This window comes from Caloenas nicobarica, chromosome 10 (genome assembly GCF_036013445.1).
Source record: "Caloenas nicobarica isolate bCalNic1 chromosome 10, bCalNic1.hap1, whole genome shotgun sequence".
In the NCBI taxonomy this organism is placed as follows: Eukaryota; Metazoa; Chordata; class Aves; order Columbiformes; family Columbidae; genus Caloenas; species Caloenas nicobarica.
The window spans coordinates 1,941,222-1,959,225 of NC_088254.1; the positions used below are offsets into that span (position 1 = coordinate 1,941,222).

At 51.3% G+C, this 18,004-nt stretch overlaps 1 protein-coding gene across 1 annotated transcript in view; it reads right to left on the reverse strand.

The window, feature by feature from the left end:
* Window positions 1-18,004, reverse strand: part of ALPK3 (alpha kinase 3) — a 36,006-nt gene that overhangs the window by 12,969 nt on the left and 5,033 nt on the right. The window contains exons 2-3 of the mRNA XM_065642215.1: window positions 11,268-11,389; window positions 1,353-1,470 (exon numbers count right to left, since the gene is read on the reverse strand). Of these exons, the coding sequence (XP_065498287.1) occupies window positions 1,353-1,470; window positions 11,268-11,389 (240 nt within the window). The remainder of the gene's footprint in view (window positions 1-1,352; window positions 1,471-11,267; window positions 11,390-18,004) is intronic.

Here is an 18,004-nt window from a genome sequence, read left to right on the forward strand (position 1 = left end):
GGCCTGGCCTCCCTCCCCGGGCTCTGCCTGTTCTCAGCGCTAGCAGATAAGCAAGTTGGATGCTAAATCATTGCCCAGCTCCCCATGATAAGAGCGGGCTGTGGTGGAGGAGGAACGGCCAGCACCAGCCTTCCCAACCATTCTGGGCCACATTCCTCTGTAGGAGCTTCTCCTCCCAGCTCTTCACAGCCTCCAGGATGTTTCTGTTCTTCCTCCACCCCACCCCAATGCCTTCCCACCCCACGACGCAGGCGCGAGCATGTGCGCCCTGTCTCTGCCACTGCCTCTCGGGGACGAGACGACCTCTGCTCCTGTGAGATGCAAACCAGCCTCTGATGTAGAGCTGGAGCATGCTGGGGGCACCAGAAAAGCTGAGGATGACAGAACTCTCGGCAATACCAATATTCTGTGTTTTCAGACAGTGTCGCACCCGTCTGACATCCCAAATCCAGGCCTCAAGCTGCAACAGGTCTCTGATTGCTGGGGATGGTGCGTCCAGCTCTCCAGAAACACCATCCTCTTTTGAAGTTGAAAGAAACTGATAGTCAGGGCTGGAGAAAGGAGGCCCTTGAGTCCATGAGGGCCAAAGCAGCGCTTTCCTTTCCTGACCTCGTGGTGGGAGCTAAGTCAGGCCTTCCTGAGCAGGGCTGTGGCCCCTTCCCCACTTTGCCCCTGCTCACGACACTCCTATGAACTGTTCCTGTCCTTGTCCAGTCTGATCCCACACACCATCACCCTGGAGGCAGTCGGTGCTTTTCCATCGCTCACCTTCGTCCAGCCCTAACGCTCAACTCCTGTTTGCTGCAGCCACAACGTGTGCTGCTACCAGCACCCGAAGGCTCCAGAGAGAGGAATTTCTCCTGCTTCTTGCACAGTAGCCAGCCCTGGATCATAGAGTCATAGAATTATTTTGGTTGGAAGAGAACCTCAAGATCATCAAGTCCAACCGTTCCCCCACCCCTGGCACTGCCCCATGTCCCTGAGAACCTCATCTCCGTCTGTTCAACCCCTCCAGGGATGGTGACTCCACCACTGCCCTGGGCAGCCTGTTCCAATGCCCGACAGCCCTTTGGGGAAGAAATGTTTCCTAATATCCAATCTGAACCTCCCCTGGTGCAACGTGAGGCCATTTCCTCTTGTCCTATCACTTGCTACTTGGGATGCAGTGATGGATCTTGTGCTGATGTGATCTGGGAGTCGTCAGAGCCAAGAGCTGAAGGGGAAGGGACAGCGGGAACATGGCAATGGGGGGCAAAAGGGGTCAGCACAGGTGCTGGGGGGAGATCACTGCTGCCAGCTTCTCCCGCTACTGAAAACACGCTCCCATCACCACATCCAGCTTCTTTACTCACTTGTACAACTGCAGCGTGTGGCGATTTCCATGGCGGAATATCTGGTACTTGGGTAAGCCGCAATACCGGTCCATCTCCTCATCGTCCTTATACCACGTCACCTCTGGCTGCGGGTACCCTGGGAAGGAGACGGATGGTACGTCAGGGTGTGAAACACTGCAACCGGCACAGCGCCAGCTCCCGCGGGGACAAGGTACCAACAGCAAAACAAAATGCTCCGGCAGAACACGATACGTGTTATTCTGGGCTTGTCGCATTCTTTAAATCACACAGCAGGAAAAGTATTGTGAGTGGAAACCTGCTGGGCTTAACTAAGTCTTTTCTCACTCCTAGGAATAGGGCTATTTTTGAGAAAAAAATCCCAGCACTTCATTCCTGCACAGAGGGGAGCGGATCACACGATCGGCTCCTGTGACGCTGGCTGGGAGGAGCAGGTGAGCACGCTGTCACTTTTATACCAAGAGGCGTGTTTTGGTGAGACTGAGGCTAAGGTTAGAAAACAGGCGCTCGCCCCTCCACAGAGCATTTCAGCAAGTATCGCAGCCTGTAAGCTGATCCAAGAGTTTCCACTGCACAGAAACAACCTGGATTGCATCACAGCCAGCTCGGTGTCCTACAAATGTCACTTGACAACAGATGTCACCTGCCTTTTCAGCAGAATGACATCATGCCGTGTGTGACAGGCTGGCTGGCGGGCCGGGCGCGCAGCCACGTTCCCCGCCACCGCCCCGGTGATTCTGTGATTCTGTGAGCGCCCACATGGACCAGCGCTCACCACAGCCCTCACCTCCCCCTGATGGCACCTCTAGCTCGGAATAAGAGCAGTTTTGCGGGGAAAACTGCTGGAGCCCGCGGCCACCGTTGGTTCCTGGCCTTCACCCAGGGCTCCCAGCACAGCCAAGCTGACCCCAAGGGCATGGGAGAAAAGTTTCAACCATCACGTCATGTCTCTGCTTAAGTCAATGCACTCAACAGTTGTTCTAAGCCTCAAGGCAGGTATCCGAAGCTTATCTCCTGCAGATGCTTTCCGTGCTGCCCAAGGGAAGGAGCGGGCACAGCGCTCACCTCTCGCAGCCCCAGGCAGGTTTGGCTCCCACGGGCAGCCCTGGCGAGGCCAGGAGGGCTGTCCGGAACACCCAGAGCATCCAGATCAATGGCTCAGAAGAGAGCGGGCAAGGACAGGGCACCACCTACCCCGACACTGCCCAGCTGCTGACCCGCAGCCTTCGGGGCTGCCCAGGACCCTTTTGATCTCCAGGGTGAGGAGCCTCCTGCTTGCACCAGCCAGAGATGCCGCCAGCCAGCAGCAATCACAGCATCCTTTTGGCTGGAAGAGACCCTCAAGATCATCGAGTCCAACCATTAACCCAACTCTGGCACTACCCCATGTCCCAAGAACCTCATCTCTGCGGCTGTTCAACCCCTGAGCCCAGCTCACACCTGCTCCCACGGGAGTCCCATAGCGGGAGCGAAAGCCCAGTAACAGAGACTCCTCTGCAGGAATTTGCCCACGTTTTAGATGATTCCTAATACCTTTGATCAGAAAAGCAGCACGTGCCAAATCTCCTCCTCATGTAGCGCTTGGTCCCCCCCCATCCCCATCTGCTCTTCCCGTGTATCCCCCGCCCCTGTCCCCTCGCTCGCTGGAGCTCCCCAGTGTCCTCTGGCCCCCAAGGGACCGAGCCTGCGGCCCCAGACAGGGCTGAGCAAAAAAATCTCAGAAGAGCTTTACTTTCCTGCTCTTCTCCATGAACAACAGGCACCCCCGCAGCCCAAACGCCCCCAACACCCTATTTTCTTTCCTCACTGGTTCCTCTGCATCTACCCTCTCCACCCTGGCTCTGTGCATCTCACCTGCCCTTCGCTGTCTCGTTCCTCTCCCACTGCTGCCATCTGCAGCTTCGTCTTTCTGCTAGTTCGTGCCTGGTTCCTCCTCTTCTGCAGAAAGCCAAGCCATGACTTTCTCCTGCAGCCCCTCACACAAGGATTTCCACCCTCCCCTCCAGTCCCGTCTCACCACGGTTTGCTCTTTGCTGCTGCCCCGCTCCTCCAAACCACTTTTCCAGCAGAAGCGCAAAGCCCTCGGATACTTGTGGCTGAAGCAAATGAGCCCTAAACTGCTAACAGGAGGAGGACACGAGAGTATCCTGGTGATGGGATCACCAGGGATTGATGCTGCTGCTCGTACTTTCCACAAATATTAGCAGCAGGACCCTGGGCCGAATGAGCATGCGGCAGTTTCTTTCTGCTCCAGGGATGATGAACAACATGGTTTTCAGACCCAGCTCACATTTTGCCCACAGCAATCTGACCCCTCCCAAGGGCTGTTCTGCAGGCGAGACCTTCGGGAGGCCCCCACGGTTCTTATCACCGTGAGCTGCCAGGTAGATTTTCCTAATACCCTGCGAACAGCAATCACAGCACTTGGTTCTGGGAACTGCCAGCATATCGTTTCTGAGAAGCCCCGTCATGACCCGCCGTGGCCTCTGCAGCTGATTCCCATTCCCAGCTGACATCTGCCGGAAAGAGCTGCGATTCCTATGGCTGCGCGGTGCCTCGAGGAAAGGCTTTCCTGCCACTAAACCCTCTGACTTGTCGCACTTGTGTCTCTGAGGGTCCCTGCTCCCCTCCGGGGGGCTGCGGCAGCCCAGCAGGGCAGGAGGGAGCAGCTCCCGCGGCCAAAAGGAGCTGCAGGCAAGTGCTGGCTGGAAACCCGCAGGCACTGGGATGCTGAAAGGCTTCCCACCTCCCACGCAAAAACAGTGGCCCCAGCCTGTTTCAGCACCAGCTGTCCCTCCCCGGGGGCTGTCACCGGAGCCATCAGGGGCAGAGAGGTGCCTGTGCAGGGACGAGGCTGCTGACACTGCAACAACGTCCATCGCCAGCCTGCCCAGCAAATAAATCCCCCTGCTCTGGGGGTGAAGGTATCGCTCCCAGCACATCCCTGCAGCCACAACACCCGCAGTCACCCGGCTGCGGCGATGGGCGAGTTTCAGGGGTGCAGGTGGGATGGGGTGGCTGAGGAGACCTCATGGCAGCTGCAGCTTCAGCAGGGGAGCAGGAGGGGCAGGGCTGAGCTCTTCTCTCTGTGACAGTGACAGAACCCAGGGAACGACAGGAACATGTGCCAGGGGAGGGTCAGTTGGACATGAGGAAAAGGTTCTTCACCCAGAGGTGCTGGACACTGGAACAGGCTCCCCAGGGAGGTGTCACGGCCCCAACCTGACAGTGTTCAAGAAGAGACTGGACAACATCCTCAGACACATGGTGTGACCTGTGGGGTTGTCCTGTGCAGGGACAGGAGTTGGACTCCATGATCCTGGTGGGTCCCTTCCAGCTCAGGACACTCCATGATTCTGTGATTCTATGATTCTATAATTCTATGACTCTATGCTGCACACACACCCTCAGCATACACGCGTTGCAAGACAAAGCAGCCGTTGGTAAATCGGGCACTTGCCCTCTGAACCCTGTCGTTCCGCAGCCCCCGGGCAGCTGCTGCGAGGGGGATTTGCCAGCAGCGCATCCCCCGGCCCCGCGGCGCAGACACTCCGGGGAGGGACAGACGGCGCCGGCACATCTGCGAGCCCAGCAGAAGCGTTTTGAGAAGCATGTCCTCAAGCAGTATCGCTCCAGCAGCCACGGCAGGACCCAGGAGACTTCTCTGAGCAAGGATTTTGGGTTTTTTTCATGGAGATTGCCAGGTTTAGATCAAACATTCTTTTTCCCAAAGTCGGCAAAGTCTGAGAAGTCTTGAAAACTTTGGTAACCTTATGTAAAATGGTTCTTGCAATAGTTGTCCAAAATCACCCAGAGAAACTCTGTTTAAAGCAACTTTTTTTACTTTTTGGAGCGGGGTGGGGGCTAATTAGTCTTCTGAAACTCGTGAAGGTGGAAAGAGATCAGAACAATTACACATAATCTCCATGGTTTTAGTTCTGCTCTAGACAAGCTATGTGGAGTGGGGGCTCCAGGCAATTCGGGAGGAGAAGTCATGGGAAGATCTCGTCCTTTCTGGCTCTATGGATGTAAACCTCCCCATCACCTGCAGACAAGGAGGTTTCCAGTAGTGCTGACAGGAGGGACGGACAATAACAGCAGCAGCTCCCCGTCGCCAGCCTGTGCGCAGTGATCATTCTCCATCGCTCTCTTGCCCCCAGGCATCCTCATTTCCCACCACAGAATCACAGAATCATTTTGGTTGGAAGAGACTGTCAGGATCATCGAGTCCAACCATAACTCAACTCTGACACTAACCCTTGCCGCTGAGAACCTCGTCTATACATATGTTCAACCCCTCCAGGGATGGTGACTCCACCACTGCCCTGGGCAGCCTGTTCCAATGCCCGACAGCCCTTCCCATGAAGAAATTTTTCCTAATAGCCAATCTGAATCTTCCCTGGCACAACTTGAGGCCATATCTGCTCTTTGCTCTTGTCCTCACTCCCCCATCCCCAAACCCACCCACCCCTCTCGCAGCCCCCTTGTTTCTCTGGACATCCTTCATCCACACACTTCACCTTCAAACATCTCCCTGAGATTCCACCACAGACATTAACAAGTTGAGCTCCTTTATGCTTACTAAAATCCTCATCCACTAACATGTGGCTATCTACTTGCTTTACCCCAAGCCGTGGGCAGAGCTCCCACAATAAAACCAGGCTGGTTTTGCTCCTAGCCCTGTGGGGACGTGCTGCTCAACACGGTGCAGATGTCCACGTTGATCAAGCGCCCGCACAGCACGGGAGGGGTTCCAGGCTGGACACTTCTGCAGCACAAGCACTGACCCATGTAGAGCCAGCGCTTTACAGAAATGACTGAAAAGTTGTAAAATCCTTGTAGCAGAACCTCCAACAAGGGCCACTCCCAAGAGATGATCTGTGGTGACCCTTGAGGTCCTGAAATCCAGACAGACCCACCACGGAAAACCCTCGGTGCAGACAAGCGGGGTGCGCTCTGCTCTGTAAGAAACCGCATGGTAAATGGAAAGTTTCTTGTTCCCCTTTTCACATCTCTCGCAGAACAAAGGATGAACTAATTTTGTCAAAAAAAGAAAACATGTCATAACTGACGCAGGATTTGACCCAAAACAATCAAATCAGACATGCTGGGGACACCAGAAGCAGGTCGAACTAGGCAGCAGGCAGAAAGGAAGGTTTGTGCAACCAACCAAGAGCATCAAAAAGCCTCCCCCTGCCTCTGCCTGACTTGTTTTCTTCTTGCCTGCATCACCCAGCTTGTCTTGGAGACCGGCTCTTCAAACACTTGCATCTCGCTGCCTTCCTAGGACATGTTGCTGGTGTTCCCAGATGTGGGACTACTCTGTAACTCTCATTATTGGTCAAGAAGCAGCAAAAAAATATGAAGATGTTATTGTAGGTCACATATCCTTATTTGGGGTTTGAGAGTCAAAACAGGAGCAGCTGCCAGTCTGCCCTTTGCCTCCTGCGCGTCTGTGAACCGAAGTGTCTCTGGACTCCAGCCACAGCGGTGGGACCGCGCTGGTGCCACCCTGGGCACCAGCCAGGGATGGAACCACCATTTCCTTTCTCCCCGTGATGTCTCCTCGTTGAACGTAAACATCACGGCAGGGGGAGATATCTGAGCTACCGAGCAGGCTTTGCAATCGGAGTTCACATTCTACCATGTGCCCCTCTCTCCCAAAGAGATCCCAAGCTCCTAAACCAGTCCACAGGACCACATGGCATAGATGGTCTAGGCTGCTTTTGAGAATATTTCCAGGAAAACTCCTAATTTTGTAGGTTTATTAATTAAAGTGCATAAAGACATCCCCCAGTCTAGTTCACCAGGTAGAAAAATACTGCGATACGCTACATGCTGAAGATGCTCATTTGATACTTTCCTTCATTTGAGCAGAAAATGGGACCAGTATCAGGTCAAGTTTTCAACTGGGTGTATTATAACACCCCAGGTTGCGCTCTGTGTTACAGAATCACAGAATGTCAGGGATTGGAAGGGACCTCGAAAGCTCATCCAGTCCAATCCCCCCGCCGGAGCAGGAACACCCAGATGAGGTTACACAGGAAGGTGTCCAGGCGGGCTGGAATGTCTGCAGAGAAGGAGACTCCACAACCTCCCCAGGCAGCCTGGTCCAGTGTTCCGTCACTCTCACTGAGAAGAAATTTCTTCTCAAATTTAAGTGGAACCTCTCGTGTTCCAGCTTGAACCCATCACCCCTTGTCCTATCACTGGTTGTCACCCAGAAGAGCCTGGCTCCATCCTCCTGACATCACCCTTTATATATTTATAAACATTAATGAGGTCACCCCTCAGTCTCCTCTTCTCCAGCTCCAGAGCCCCAGCTCCTCAGCCTTTCCTCACACGGGAGATGCTCCACTCCCTTCAGCATCTTCGTGGCTGCGCTGGACTCTCTCCAGCAGTTCCCTGTCCTTCTGGAACCGAGTGGCCCAGAACTGGAAACAATATTCCAGATGAGGTCTCACCAGGGCAGAGCAGAGGGGCAGGAGAACCTCTTTGACCCGCTGACCACCCCCCTTCTAATCCCCTCCAGGTCCCATCGGCCTTCCTGGCCACAAGGGCACAGTGCTGGCTCATGGTCACCCTGTTGTCCCCAGGACCCCCAGGTCCCTTTCCCCTACACTGCTCTCTAATAGGTCATTCCCCAACCTATACTGGAACCTGGGGTTGTTCATAAGACTCTACATTTTCTCTTGTTATATTTCATCAGATTTTCCCCCGCCCAACCCTCCAGCCTCTCCAGATCTCGCTGGATGGTAGCACAGCCTCTGGCGTGTCAGCCACTCCTCCCAGCTTGGTGTCATCAGCAAACTTGCTGACAATCACTCAATTCCCTCATCCAAGTCGTTGATGAATATATTGAACAATACTGGCCCCAGTACTGAGCCCTGAGGCACTCCCCTAGATACAGGCCTCCAACCAGACTCCACCCCATTGACCACGACTCTCTGGCTTCTTTCCTTCAGCCAGTTCACAGCCCACCTCACTACCCAATCGTCCAGTCCACACTTCTTCAGTTTAGCCATGAGGATGCTGTGGGAGACGGTGTCAAATGCTTTACTGAAGTCAAGGCAGACCACATCCACCGCTCTGCCATCATCAATCCACCTTGTTATGTCTTCATAAAAGGCTATGAGGTTGGTCAAACACGACTTCCCCTTGGTGAAGCCATGTTGACTGCCCCTGATGACCCTCTTACCCTTGATATGTCTTAAGATGGCACCAAGGATAAGGTGCTCCATCACTTTCCCAGGGATGGAGGTGAGGCTGACCGGTCTATAGTTGCCCGGGTCCTCCTTCTTGCCCTTTTTGAAGACCGGAGTGACATTTGCTTTCCTCCAGTCCTCAGGCACCTCTCCCATTTCCCAAGACTTGGCAAAGATGATGGAGAGTGGTCCAGCAATGACTTCAGCCAGGTCCCTCAGCACCCGCGGGTGCATCCCATCTGGACCCATGGATTTATGGATGTCCAGATTGCTTAACTGCTCCCTAACCCAGTCCTCATCAACTAAGGCAGACTCCTCCATTGTCCTGCCTTCCTCTGGGGCCTCAGGGGTACAGGGCTCCTCAGGACAGTGTCCGGCAGAGCAGACAGAGACAAAGAAGGCATTCAGTAATTCTGCCTTCTCTGTATCTTCTGTCACCAGGGCACCCATCCCATTCATCAGTGGGCCTACATTGCCTCTGGTGTTAGTTTTATCTGCCATGTATTTGAAGAAGCTCTTTCTGTTGTACTTGACCCCTCTTGCCAAGTTTAACTCTAAGGAGGCCTTAGCTTTCCTAGTTGCCTCCCTACATCCTTTAACAACAGCCTTATATTCTTCCCAAGTGGCCAGCCCCTCCTTCCATGATTTATAAACTGTCCTCTTCCACTTGAGCTTACACAGCAGTTCCCTGTTTAACCACGCAGGTCTCCTGGCTCCCCTCCTTGACTTCCTACATGTTGGGATGCACTGATCTTGAGCTTGGTAGAAGCAGTCCCTGAATGTTAACCAACTATCTTGGGCCCCTTTACCTTCAAGCAGCCTTGCCCGCGGGATTTCCCCCAGCAATTGTTTGAACAGGCCAAAGTTGGCCCTGCTGAAGTCCAGGGTTGCAATTCTGGTTGCTATTCTGCTCCCGCCACATGAGATCCTGAACTCCACCATTTCATGGTCGCTGCAACCAAGGCAGCCCTCCACCTTTACTGCTTCTGCCTACCAAGATCAAGGGTGGACTGCAGGAAGGGCTACAAACTGGACAGAGAGCATATCTGTCTCTAGATGCTGATATTTTGATTTTGGTACAAGCGGAGGAGGCTATTCCTTGGCAGTGTCTCCTGCACCATATGGAGTGAGGAGTTTCTCTAGTTTTTCCAGGAGAGATGCTGGAAAGGACATGGACATGGCATTTGCCAGGCTTCCTTGGCTGAATTCTCTCTCCTCCTGAGAGGAAACTGAGCACATTGGCATCACACATCTCATCTTGACAAAGCCCAGCTGGAGCTGACGGTATCATTTAGAGTTTGTAGGCAAAGAATTTTCTTAGAGGGAATTGTCAGCCTCAAGGTGAAGTTGGTAAAGACTTAAGCCAGTGAGAGAAGCCGGGATTAGGCACTTCAAAAGGGACAAGAAATCCTGCAAGGGAGGTCAGTGCTGCCCCATGTCCTCACAGTACTCTCAGTCTGCAGCACTTTCCAGCAAGGGGAGGCGGGAGACAGAATTGTCTCTGCTCTTACTCAGCATTTCCCAGTGTATCTAGACATCGCTGGTTTTTTGACCTCTGACACTCCCAGTTTGCAGAATGCTAAGTTCCATGCTACTGCACAATATGTCAAGTTTTTGCTTTTGGAAAACTTTCATTGGGAAAGCTCTTCTAACGAATCCCTGAGGGATCTCCCCAGCAGCCCACTTGTGCCTCAGAAGCTGTTGAAACTAAGCACTGATAAAATCAATATCTGAGTTGTACCCCTGCGAGTTCAGAAAGTCAGACCTGCAAAACAAGTGAATCTATATGAGAAGAGACAAGAATTCAAAGCCAGCAGGTCTCAGAAGGGCTCTGTGTTTCCTGGTGCACAGCTTATTTACAGCATGTTTTTAATGGCAAATGAGATTTCTTAAATCTTAGGAAATTCTTGGTCCTTGTGACTAAGAGGTTCACTGGAGATATCCCCTTCAATCCAAAACTTACAGATCTGTTTAATGTCCCTCACTGAGTAACCTGTCGGAACATGCAACATGCAACATCAGGAAGGGTCACAGAGCTGTAAACAAGTCCATACCATGGAAAAAAAAGAGGTTTTAGAGTCTGTGTATTTAAAGGACAAAAGCTCATCAGCAAAGGAGCTGCTTGCCTTTCCACCAATGCGCTGCCATGCCACATCACCACGATTCTCTTTTTCAGCCTCTCCTCCTTTTACGGGCCTAACCCCTTCCTGCCCAACGTCAGGTTTTAGCTCATTAGGCAGAAACCAGCTTTTATTTCGGATGTTGGCAAGCACAGAAGTTTATCAACAATGCAAATGCAGCTGCACTCTGACCATTTACAGCAGCAAAGAGCCGGGGCTGGCTGCAGCGTGACAGCCTCGGCCTTCAAACCTGCAAATTCCTGAGGTATGAGGCCAGGATTAGCAGAGATTAGGACAATAAAATGTAGCTGGCCCAAGCAGTAACCAGCATATTCCATTTTCTGGCCATTAATTTGCCTTGTTTGAGATGTTAGGTTATGCCTCTGCCTCTTTACAACCTCAGGTGTTTTGCGCCCCACCGCCCCTTGAATTAAAGCTGAAATCATCATGCAATTGCTGAATCTTTATTTGGCAGCCTGACAACAGCAGATTTGTTAATGTGTTCTCTTGTTATCACTTGCTCCAGAGTTTAACTAGCGCATGTCCAGCAAGCAAGGCAGGACCAGGTTATTCACTGAAGACGCTGTTACCTGTCACTATGCACGTGAATTTAGCGTCAGAGTCCTCGGACACAGACCGGGATTTGATAGTGGTTTCAAAGAGTGGCTGCGTTTCCTCCGTCAGCTGAGAAATGATTGCGCAGAAGGTGCTCCTGGAAGATTCAAGAAGCATTTCTTAGAGATCAAAGTACTAGAAAAATCAAAGGGTCCCCTTCCTACCTCGTCTCAGAAGCCTGTACTCATGTTGTCAACGCCCTCCTTCCCTCCCATCAACCTGCACTAGGCTGTTCACAAGTCCAGCCCAGTGTCAGGTATTTGACTGTTTTTCACTCCTAAGATGACTCTGTCACTTCAAAGTGTCATTTGGGGGACATTCCCTTTGTCTCAGGCCCTCTGGCTATCGGGGTAATGAATGTCAAGAACCATTCAAGTTCTTGATTGCAGCAGAACATTGCTTTGATCAGCCAGCAGGCTCAAAGCAAGACTCTAACAAAGTCAGCTTCACATTCCCAGTGCTGCCCCATCAGCGTTTCAAATGTCGTTCTCTTCACTGGGATTTGACTTGATTTGTGAAGACTTCCCCTTGGAATTTCAGGCCCAGTGTGAACAGAACATCCCTTCTGAACACAACTTTGAATAAAGCAAGGCTGCCTGCTGCCGGGACAGCTCACCCAAGGTGACCTTGAGACCGGCTTGCAGCTTCCTGAGCTCAGGAATTAAATGCGAAGCTGACATCCCATCCCCTCCCCATTTAACCTCTCCCTGCTGCAGGTGGGCTCTTGCACTACGTCCTCCATCTGTGTCCTTCAAGTTCAGGCTGGGACACCCAAACAGCCAGAACTATCCAAACAGTGCAACCTATGAAGCTCAAAAAGGGACCTTAGGTTTTCCAGACATTTAAGCACTGTTCAATGGTAGTGATAAATCAATGTATTCATACGGCACTGCCAACCAAGAGAGGGCCCAGGAGATCTGGGCTTTCTTAAATAAAGGAAAATGATTTAATTCCAAGTTGGGTCTTCATTCTGATAGCGCTCTGGGGCTCTTGGAAGGGAAGAGCTTCTTCTTTCATTTTTCCCTCTGTAATTAAAACACTACATGTTTACACGGAAAGAGAGGACCCCGAGGTCTCAAGTGCAAGGCTCTTAGGAGAAACAGCAAATATTGCGAGAGAACTGGCAGCTCTACTTCTATCATTTTCAGCAGTGAAAAAGACATTCCTTAAACAAGTGATGAGCTTCTAGAGACATGCAAGAGGTGGAACAAACCCCCAAACCATTCCTGACACAGCTGCACTGTGAGCAGAAGGGCACATGGGGGGACCCCAGCCCCACAAGCAGCCCCTGGCTCACAGGCAGGATGCTGGCACGGCTGCTACTCATGCTCTACCTGCTGAGGAAGCAGATTTGTTTGGGAAAAACAACAAGAAAAACATATTTAGCATGAACCCAGCAAGGTCAGGGGCGCTGGCAGGGACCGTGTGCACAGCTGAAGGGTCCAGGAGAGCTCCAGCCACAGCAAAAACTTACCTGGAGGCTGCAGCACCAGGATTTTCACTCTGAATTCCTGCTAGGATGGGTTTGTAAGAGATGTCGGGAGGTGGATCCCTGAGCAACAAACACCTGGGATGCAGCGGGAGGTTCACCCTTGTATGGGTGCGGGAAAGGGGCTGTTGCAAACTTGACTCATCTACTGAACGAGGGTTATAACAATTATGCCCAAGCACACATGTGGGATGGGGCAAAAAACAGTGGAAATCAATGGGCCCCAGGAGACTGGTCCTGGCAAGCAACTCTTCACACAACTAGCAGGCCAGCGAAGGGCTGTGGGAGCCAACAGAGACCAGAAAAACCTTCCCATTCTCCAACCCCAGGAGAAAAAACCTCCCACTTCCAAAGAGCAAGGCAGACAATCCAGTACCAAGGCAGACAATCCAGTACCAAGGCAGTTACTGGAGGAGTTTTGAGGGCCCCTTCAATCCAGACCCCCAGCCCTAGACCAGTAAATGCCTTTTAGATCCACACCAGGAACTTCCCAAGCATCAGGGAACATTTCTTACCCCAGCAGGAGAGCAACCAGATCAGCATCTTGACAAGAAGTGATGAGCGCACACACAGAGTGACACTCGGGACCGAGTTTAACCCCAGTACCGTGCACCAGGAGTAAGTCTGGTCCATCCAGTGCAAATCCCACAACCAGGTGAAATCCAGCAAAGGCTACTGAACGGTTTAGGAAAGCAGCATCCCCAGCGGCTGAGGGCTCCACAGGCAGGTGAATCGGAGGCCACTTGCCCAACATAAGTTGGTAGAAGCCCTGGAAGGTCTATTGAACCTTTCGAAGAAGCCGTTGTACGGCGCACAGCAGGGTTTGGAGACTGTGGGGCTCTCAGCTGACTCGCTCCAGCTGCAAGGAGACTTGTCCAGTTCCAACTGCTTTCTAAACAAGTAATTCAGAGCATTCAAGAAATGTGATACAAGGCGGCAGCCGCACTTCCTCGGGCCTTCCTGAAACTGCATCTTTGTGGCAGAAAAAGCCCCGGAGCCCGGGAAGAGGACACCAGCAATTCAGTAGCCTTTTGACATTAAAGAGGGATTTCCATACAAAAGCAGTCTGCAGGAAAAGGAGATTTGAGAAGCGTATTCCTCTCCATCAGGATTTTCTTTTCCTGACTTTTTGGTTAGTTCTGGAGAGGCCCTTCCCTCCACCCTCGCTCCTCTACCTGCTCCGGCAGCAAAAACCAGTGACGCCAACTGACTTCCAAAGGTGCGATTTTGTCCAAGTACAGCCCTACAAGTGCATTTCAGGGCAGAGTCCAAATGAATGAAGATCTTCACAATAAGGCACAGGGTGGCAGCGGGGGGAAGAAAATTTATTTTTTTAAAGTCTCGGGGCAGGCACATCTAATTTTTAATGTCTCTGTATGGAAGTCTCACTTTAATATCAAGAAGTAGCTGAACACCCATTATTTGGCTATGATAGAGGAATATTTCTTGCACCTTAACACAGGAATTACGATGAACATTCACTTTGCTGTCTGCAGTTCAAGCAAGTATTAGGGATCCGATCATGCAGAACAAGGCTGTTAGATCACTTCAGGGCTCTCTACTAATTAATTAGTACCAAAGCATTACAGATTAATCATGTGCAGTCAGATTCAGCACAGTGTTTGGTCAGAGCAGTTTAATGCAACGTAGTTTTACCTTCCTAAACTGGAGGGAGAGAATCTGCTGCTTGATAAGCTAAGCAAAAAACAGCATAAAAACCATTAAACAGAAAAGCATGAAAAGGAGCTGAAATAAATCGTTACAGAGACGTATTAATGATGAGTCGTTTTGCGCAGGTCAGAGTTCCTATTAAAAGAAGGTTCAGCTGCCTCGCTCAGGCCGAGTGCCAGGACGCGCAAGCCACATTGTCAATGGAAATCAAAGGCTGGAAAAATGAAATGGTTGTTAACCGCAGAGAATAAGTGTCAGGACATCGACACAAGTAGGTTTCCGAGAAGCAGCGCCGGAGCCTTCCATGCACCATCCGCAGCACCGTGCTCAAAGCAGGCAAGTCCACCCGGGCCACGGCGGATTCAACGGCAGGATGGGGTCCAGAGCCCTAAAGCGGGTGGCCTGAGCGGGTCACCCTCTGTGCTTCCCCTTTGGAGAAGCCAAAAACCCTCTAGTCGCTGCACACGGCTATTCCAGCTTGCCAAGCAGACCGCTGTGGTCTGGCAAAAAAATTAAAATCAAAGAAAAGAAGTAGACTTTACAAGAATCTACAGGATTCTTGCAGGAACGTGTTAGAGCATTAAATAATTCAAGGGAAAAAAAAAAATCAAGCACCCAAGTCCTTCACAAGGGATGCCCAGATGAGCTACTTACCAGCGGCCACCAGCTCTCCCAAGGGACTATCTTCGAGGACTCGTGTCCCCACCAAAGGCCACATTGTGGGATTGTGGCAGCCGCCCCTTGCAGGCTGCAGGACACGACCCCTCACACCGACCAGGAGTGGTTCCCAGACCCTGAATTTACCCACAAAAGCAGCTAGGGAGCGGCCAGTCAACAGCATGTAAGCTCCATCCTTAACCACACGGAGCTACGTGTTAATTATGCCCACGCCACGACCTCGCTGAAGCGACTGCAGCACAGACACCCCTGTGGGGATGCACAAAATCAGGTTCCCACGTCGATACGTGCAGCCAGGCCAAACCTTCTCAGCCTTGTGCACCAAAGCCCACCCTGGACAACCCGATTTCAGCACTTTAAGACGATGCTACAGAAGCCAGCATGGAGAAGCAAGGTGCACATCCTCAGGTCTCCCACCCAAATGACCACATCTGGGCTCTGTGCGAGTCCTGACTGCACAGAAATCAGCAGGACTTCAAGTCTTGCCCTAAAAATGACCACAGAAGGGCTCTGAAAAGCCCTCCTGCCAACCACATAGCACTTGCACCTCTGGAGGCGGAATCTCCATGCAAGTAAAAAGTTAAAAAGGAGCTCAGCTGGAAGGCCTGACACTTTTCCCAATGAAAAAGTGCAATCATTTGTGCAAAAACTCCAGCAGTCTGAAGAGCTCACTGACTCCTCAGGAAAGCAAAGACGGAAGATGTTTCAGATAGGCACTGAGGAGGAGCTTTAACCCAACAAACACGGGTGGCACTTGCCTTTTTGGCAGCAGCTTCACCCTTTCCACTCCCAGCCATCTGATCCCGACATCCCCCCAGTGCCAACTGCTGCTCGGGCAGCCAGAAGATGAGCAGATCGGGTGTTATCCAGCTGGAAAAATCAAACACCGACCGTAACAGGCTGAGGATCGACCACCCGACCCATCCTGGTCCGCGGGAGAAGTCAGACGGAGGAACTTTGTCTTTATGTCCTTCCCAGAGCTGCAAGGCAACGCACTGAAGTGCTCGGTCCCTGCACCCCAGCTCGCTCTGTCCAGCTGGAAACACAGTTCACGGGCATAAACATGAATTACATCTCACTTCCCAGCTTTTCGGGATTCAAACACAAGGGAAACACGTCCTTTTGGCCCCCAGGAATACTGAGGACGTGGCATTGCTTGAGGAGCCAGCAGCAAAGACACTAAAACACTTGCTGGAGAACACTGGCGTAGGCAGAAACGCAGTTTTAATCCCGCGTCCTTGCGTACAAATCAGGACTTGGCTCGGACGTAAAGAAAATCAAATAGCCAGAGGCAGAATGAAAGTGTCTGTGCCACGATGCCGTGAACACCTTGTGCTCATGAACATGATCAAACCGTGAGCCTCGTCAGTACTTCTTCTAATCTCCAGTGCTGAGCACACAACCTGGGTTTTATTCACTGCACATCCTGAGACATGCGGCTGAATACCGGCTGAGGGTCTCCTGGGGAGCTCTGATATTATCAAAAGAAAAAGGCCATAACCACAAAGATCCACGTATTAACTAAGGTTTAACCTCAATATGCTACGGAACTGAGCAAAATTTGCTTTTCAGACTAGAGCTTGAAGCCCAGAGAGAGGAAAACCAACTCTGAATGCTTCAACCAGAACAAGTGGCGTTTCACTTAATTTTAATTACATTAATGCTGGGCACGGCCAGCATCGGTGGCAGGAAAACCTCCTCTGTTGTCTCACACCTATGAAGTGAAGCACAGCTTGTGAAAAGCGAGCCCTGAAAATACAGTTTTTGTTATTAACCGCGGTTGCACCAGACCATGAGAATATGCCCCTCTACTATGTACCTTCTACCAGCCTCAGTTCTTTAAATTCCATTTCATTAGATGTTTTCGAACTCCGTTGGACATTTATCATCCTCTTAAAGGTTTTAGGCCTTCAACTGCTCATGATATTCTTGGGAAATGAAGCCAGTCTTCCCGTTTTTCATGCACTTGTCAAATTTCAGTCTTGCTGCAAGGGCAGGAGGCAGAACTGTCAACAACACTCACTTGCTTCAATCACTTAAAATATTGCTTGAGTTGATGGCCTAGGCTGGTACATGGCCAAATGTAATGAAAAGTTAACTGCCTGAAAAAACATAATTTTAAATCCAGCATATTTTCTAAGCCCTCCCATGAAATTCTCCTCTTTATTTTTTCTCCCTGAGATACAGAAATCTTTCTCCTTCCAGCTCACATCGTCATATGGAAGTCAAAATAGCTCAGGAGACCCTGAAATAGGCTTCACAGTGGCTCCATCTTCACACGTACGAATGGAATTGATCTGCTCGAGCTGCAACAGTCGTTAATTTCATTAATTTCAAACGGAACATTTCAGTGCTCTTCCACAGTACGAAAATTGAGCCACACGCGCTGTTCGGTGCAGCGAGCAAACAGCAAAACCTCTCAATGGCAGCGAAGCTGAGAGCTCCGCGTTGTGATTTCTCAGAAAGAACATTGCACAAAGCTCCTCAGGAGGAGTCCCTGAGGACGGAGCAGCCCGGGCCGTCCCCGCACATGGGCCCTCTCGCTGGCACCCCGACCCGTGACATTATTGGGCATGTTTTACACACGCAGACTTCCAAGTATAAGATTTCACATGAACTTCTCTGCCTCCAAGGTTAATACTGCTTGAGACAAATACAAACCACTCCGAACGCCTCCTCAGCTGTCAGAAGCCAACCGTTTTCAACATTTAAAAGCCAATCATTAAGTTTTCATGTACACATGATTATGCTTGAGCTTTTCCCTGCCGTGTGTCTCGCTTCTTATCAAGCACTTAATGCACACGCAGAACGAGCGCGTTTGTGTTTCATATACCATGGCAGTAACTATCAGCAACGCTGCGATAAAGCAGCTCT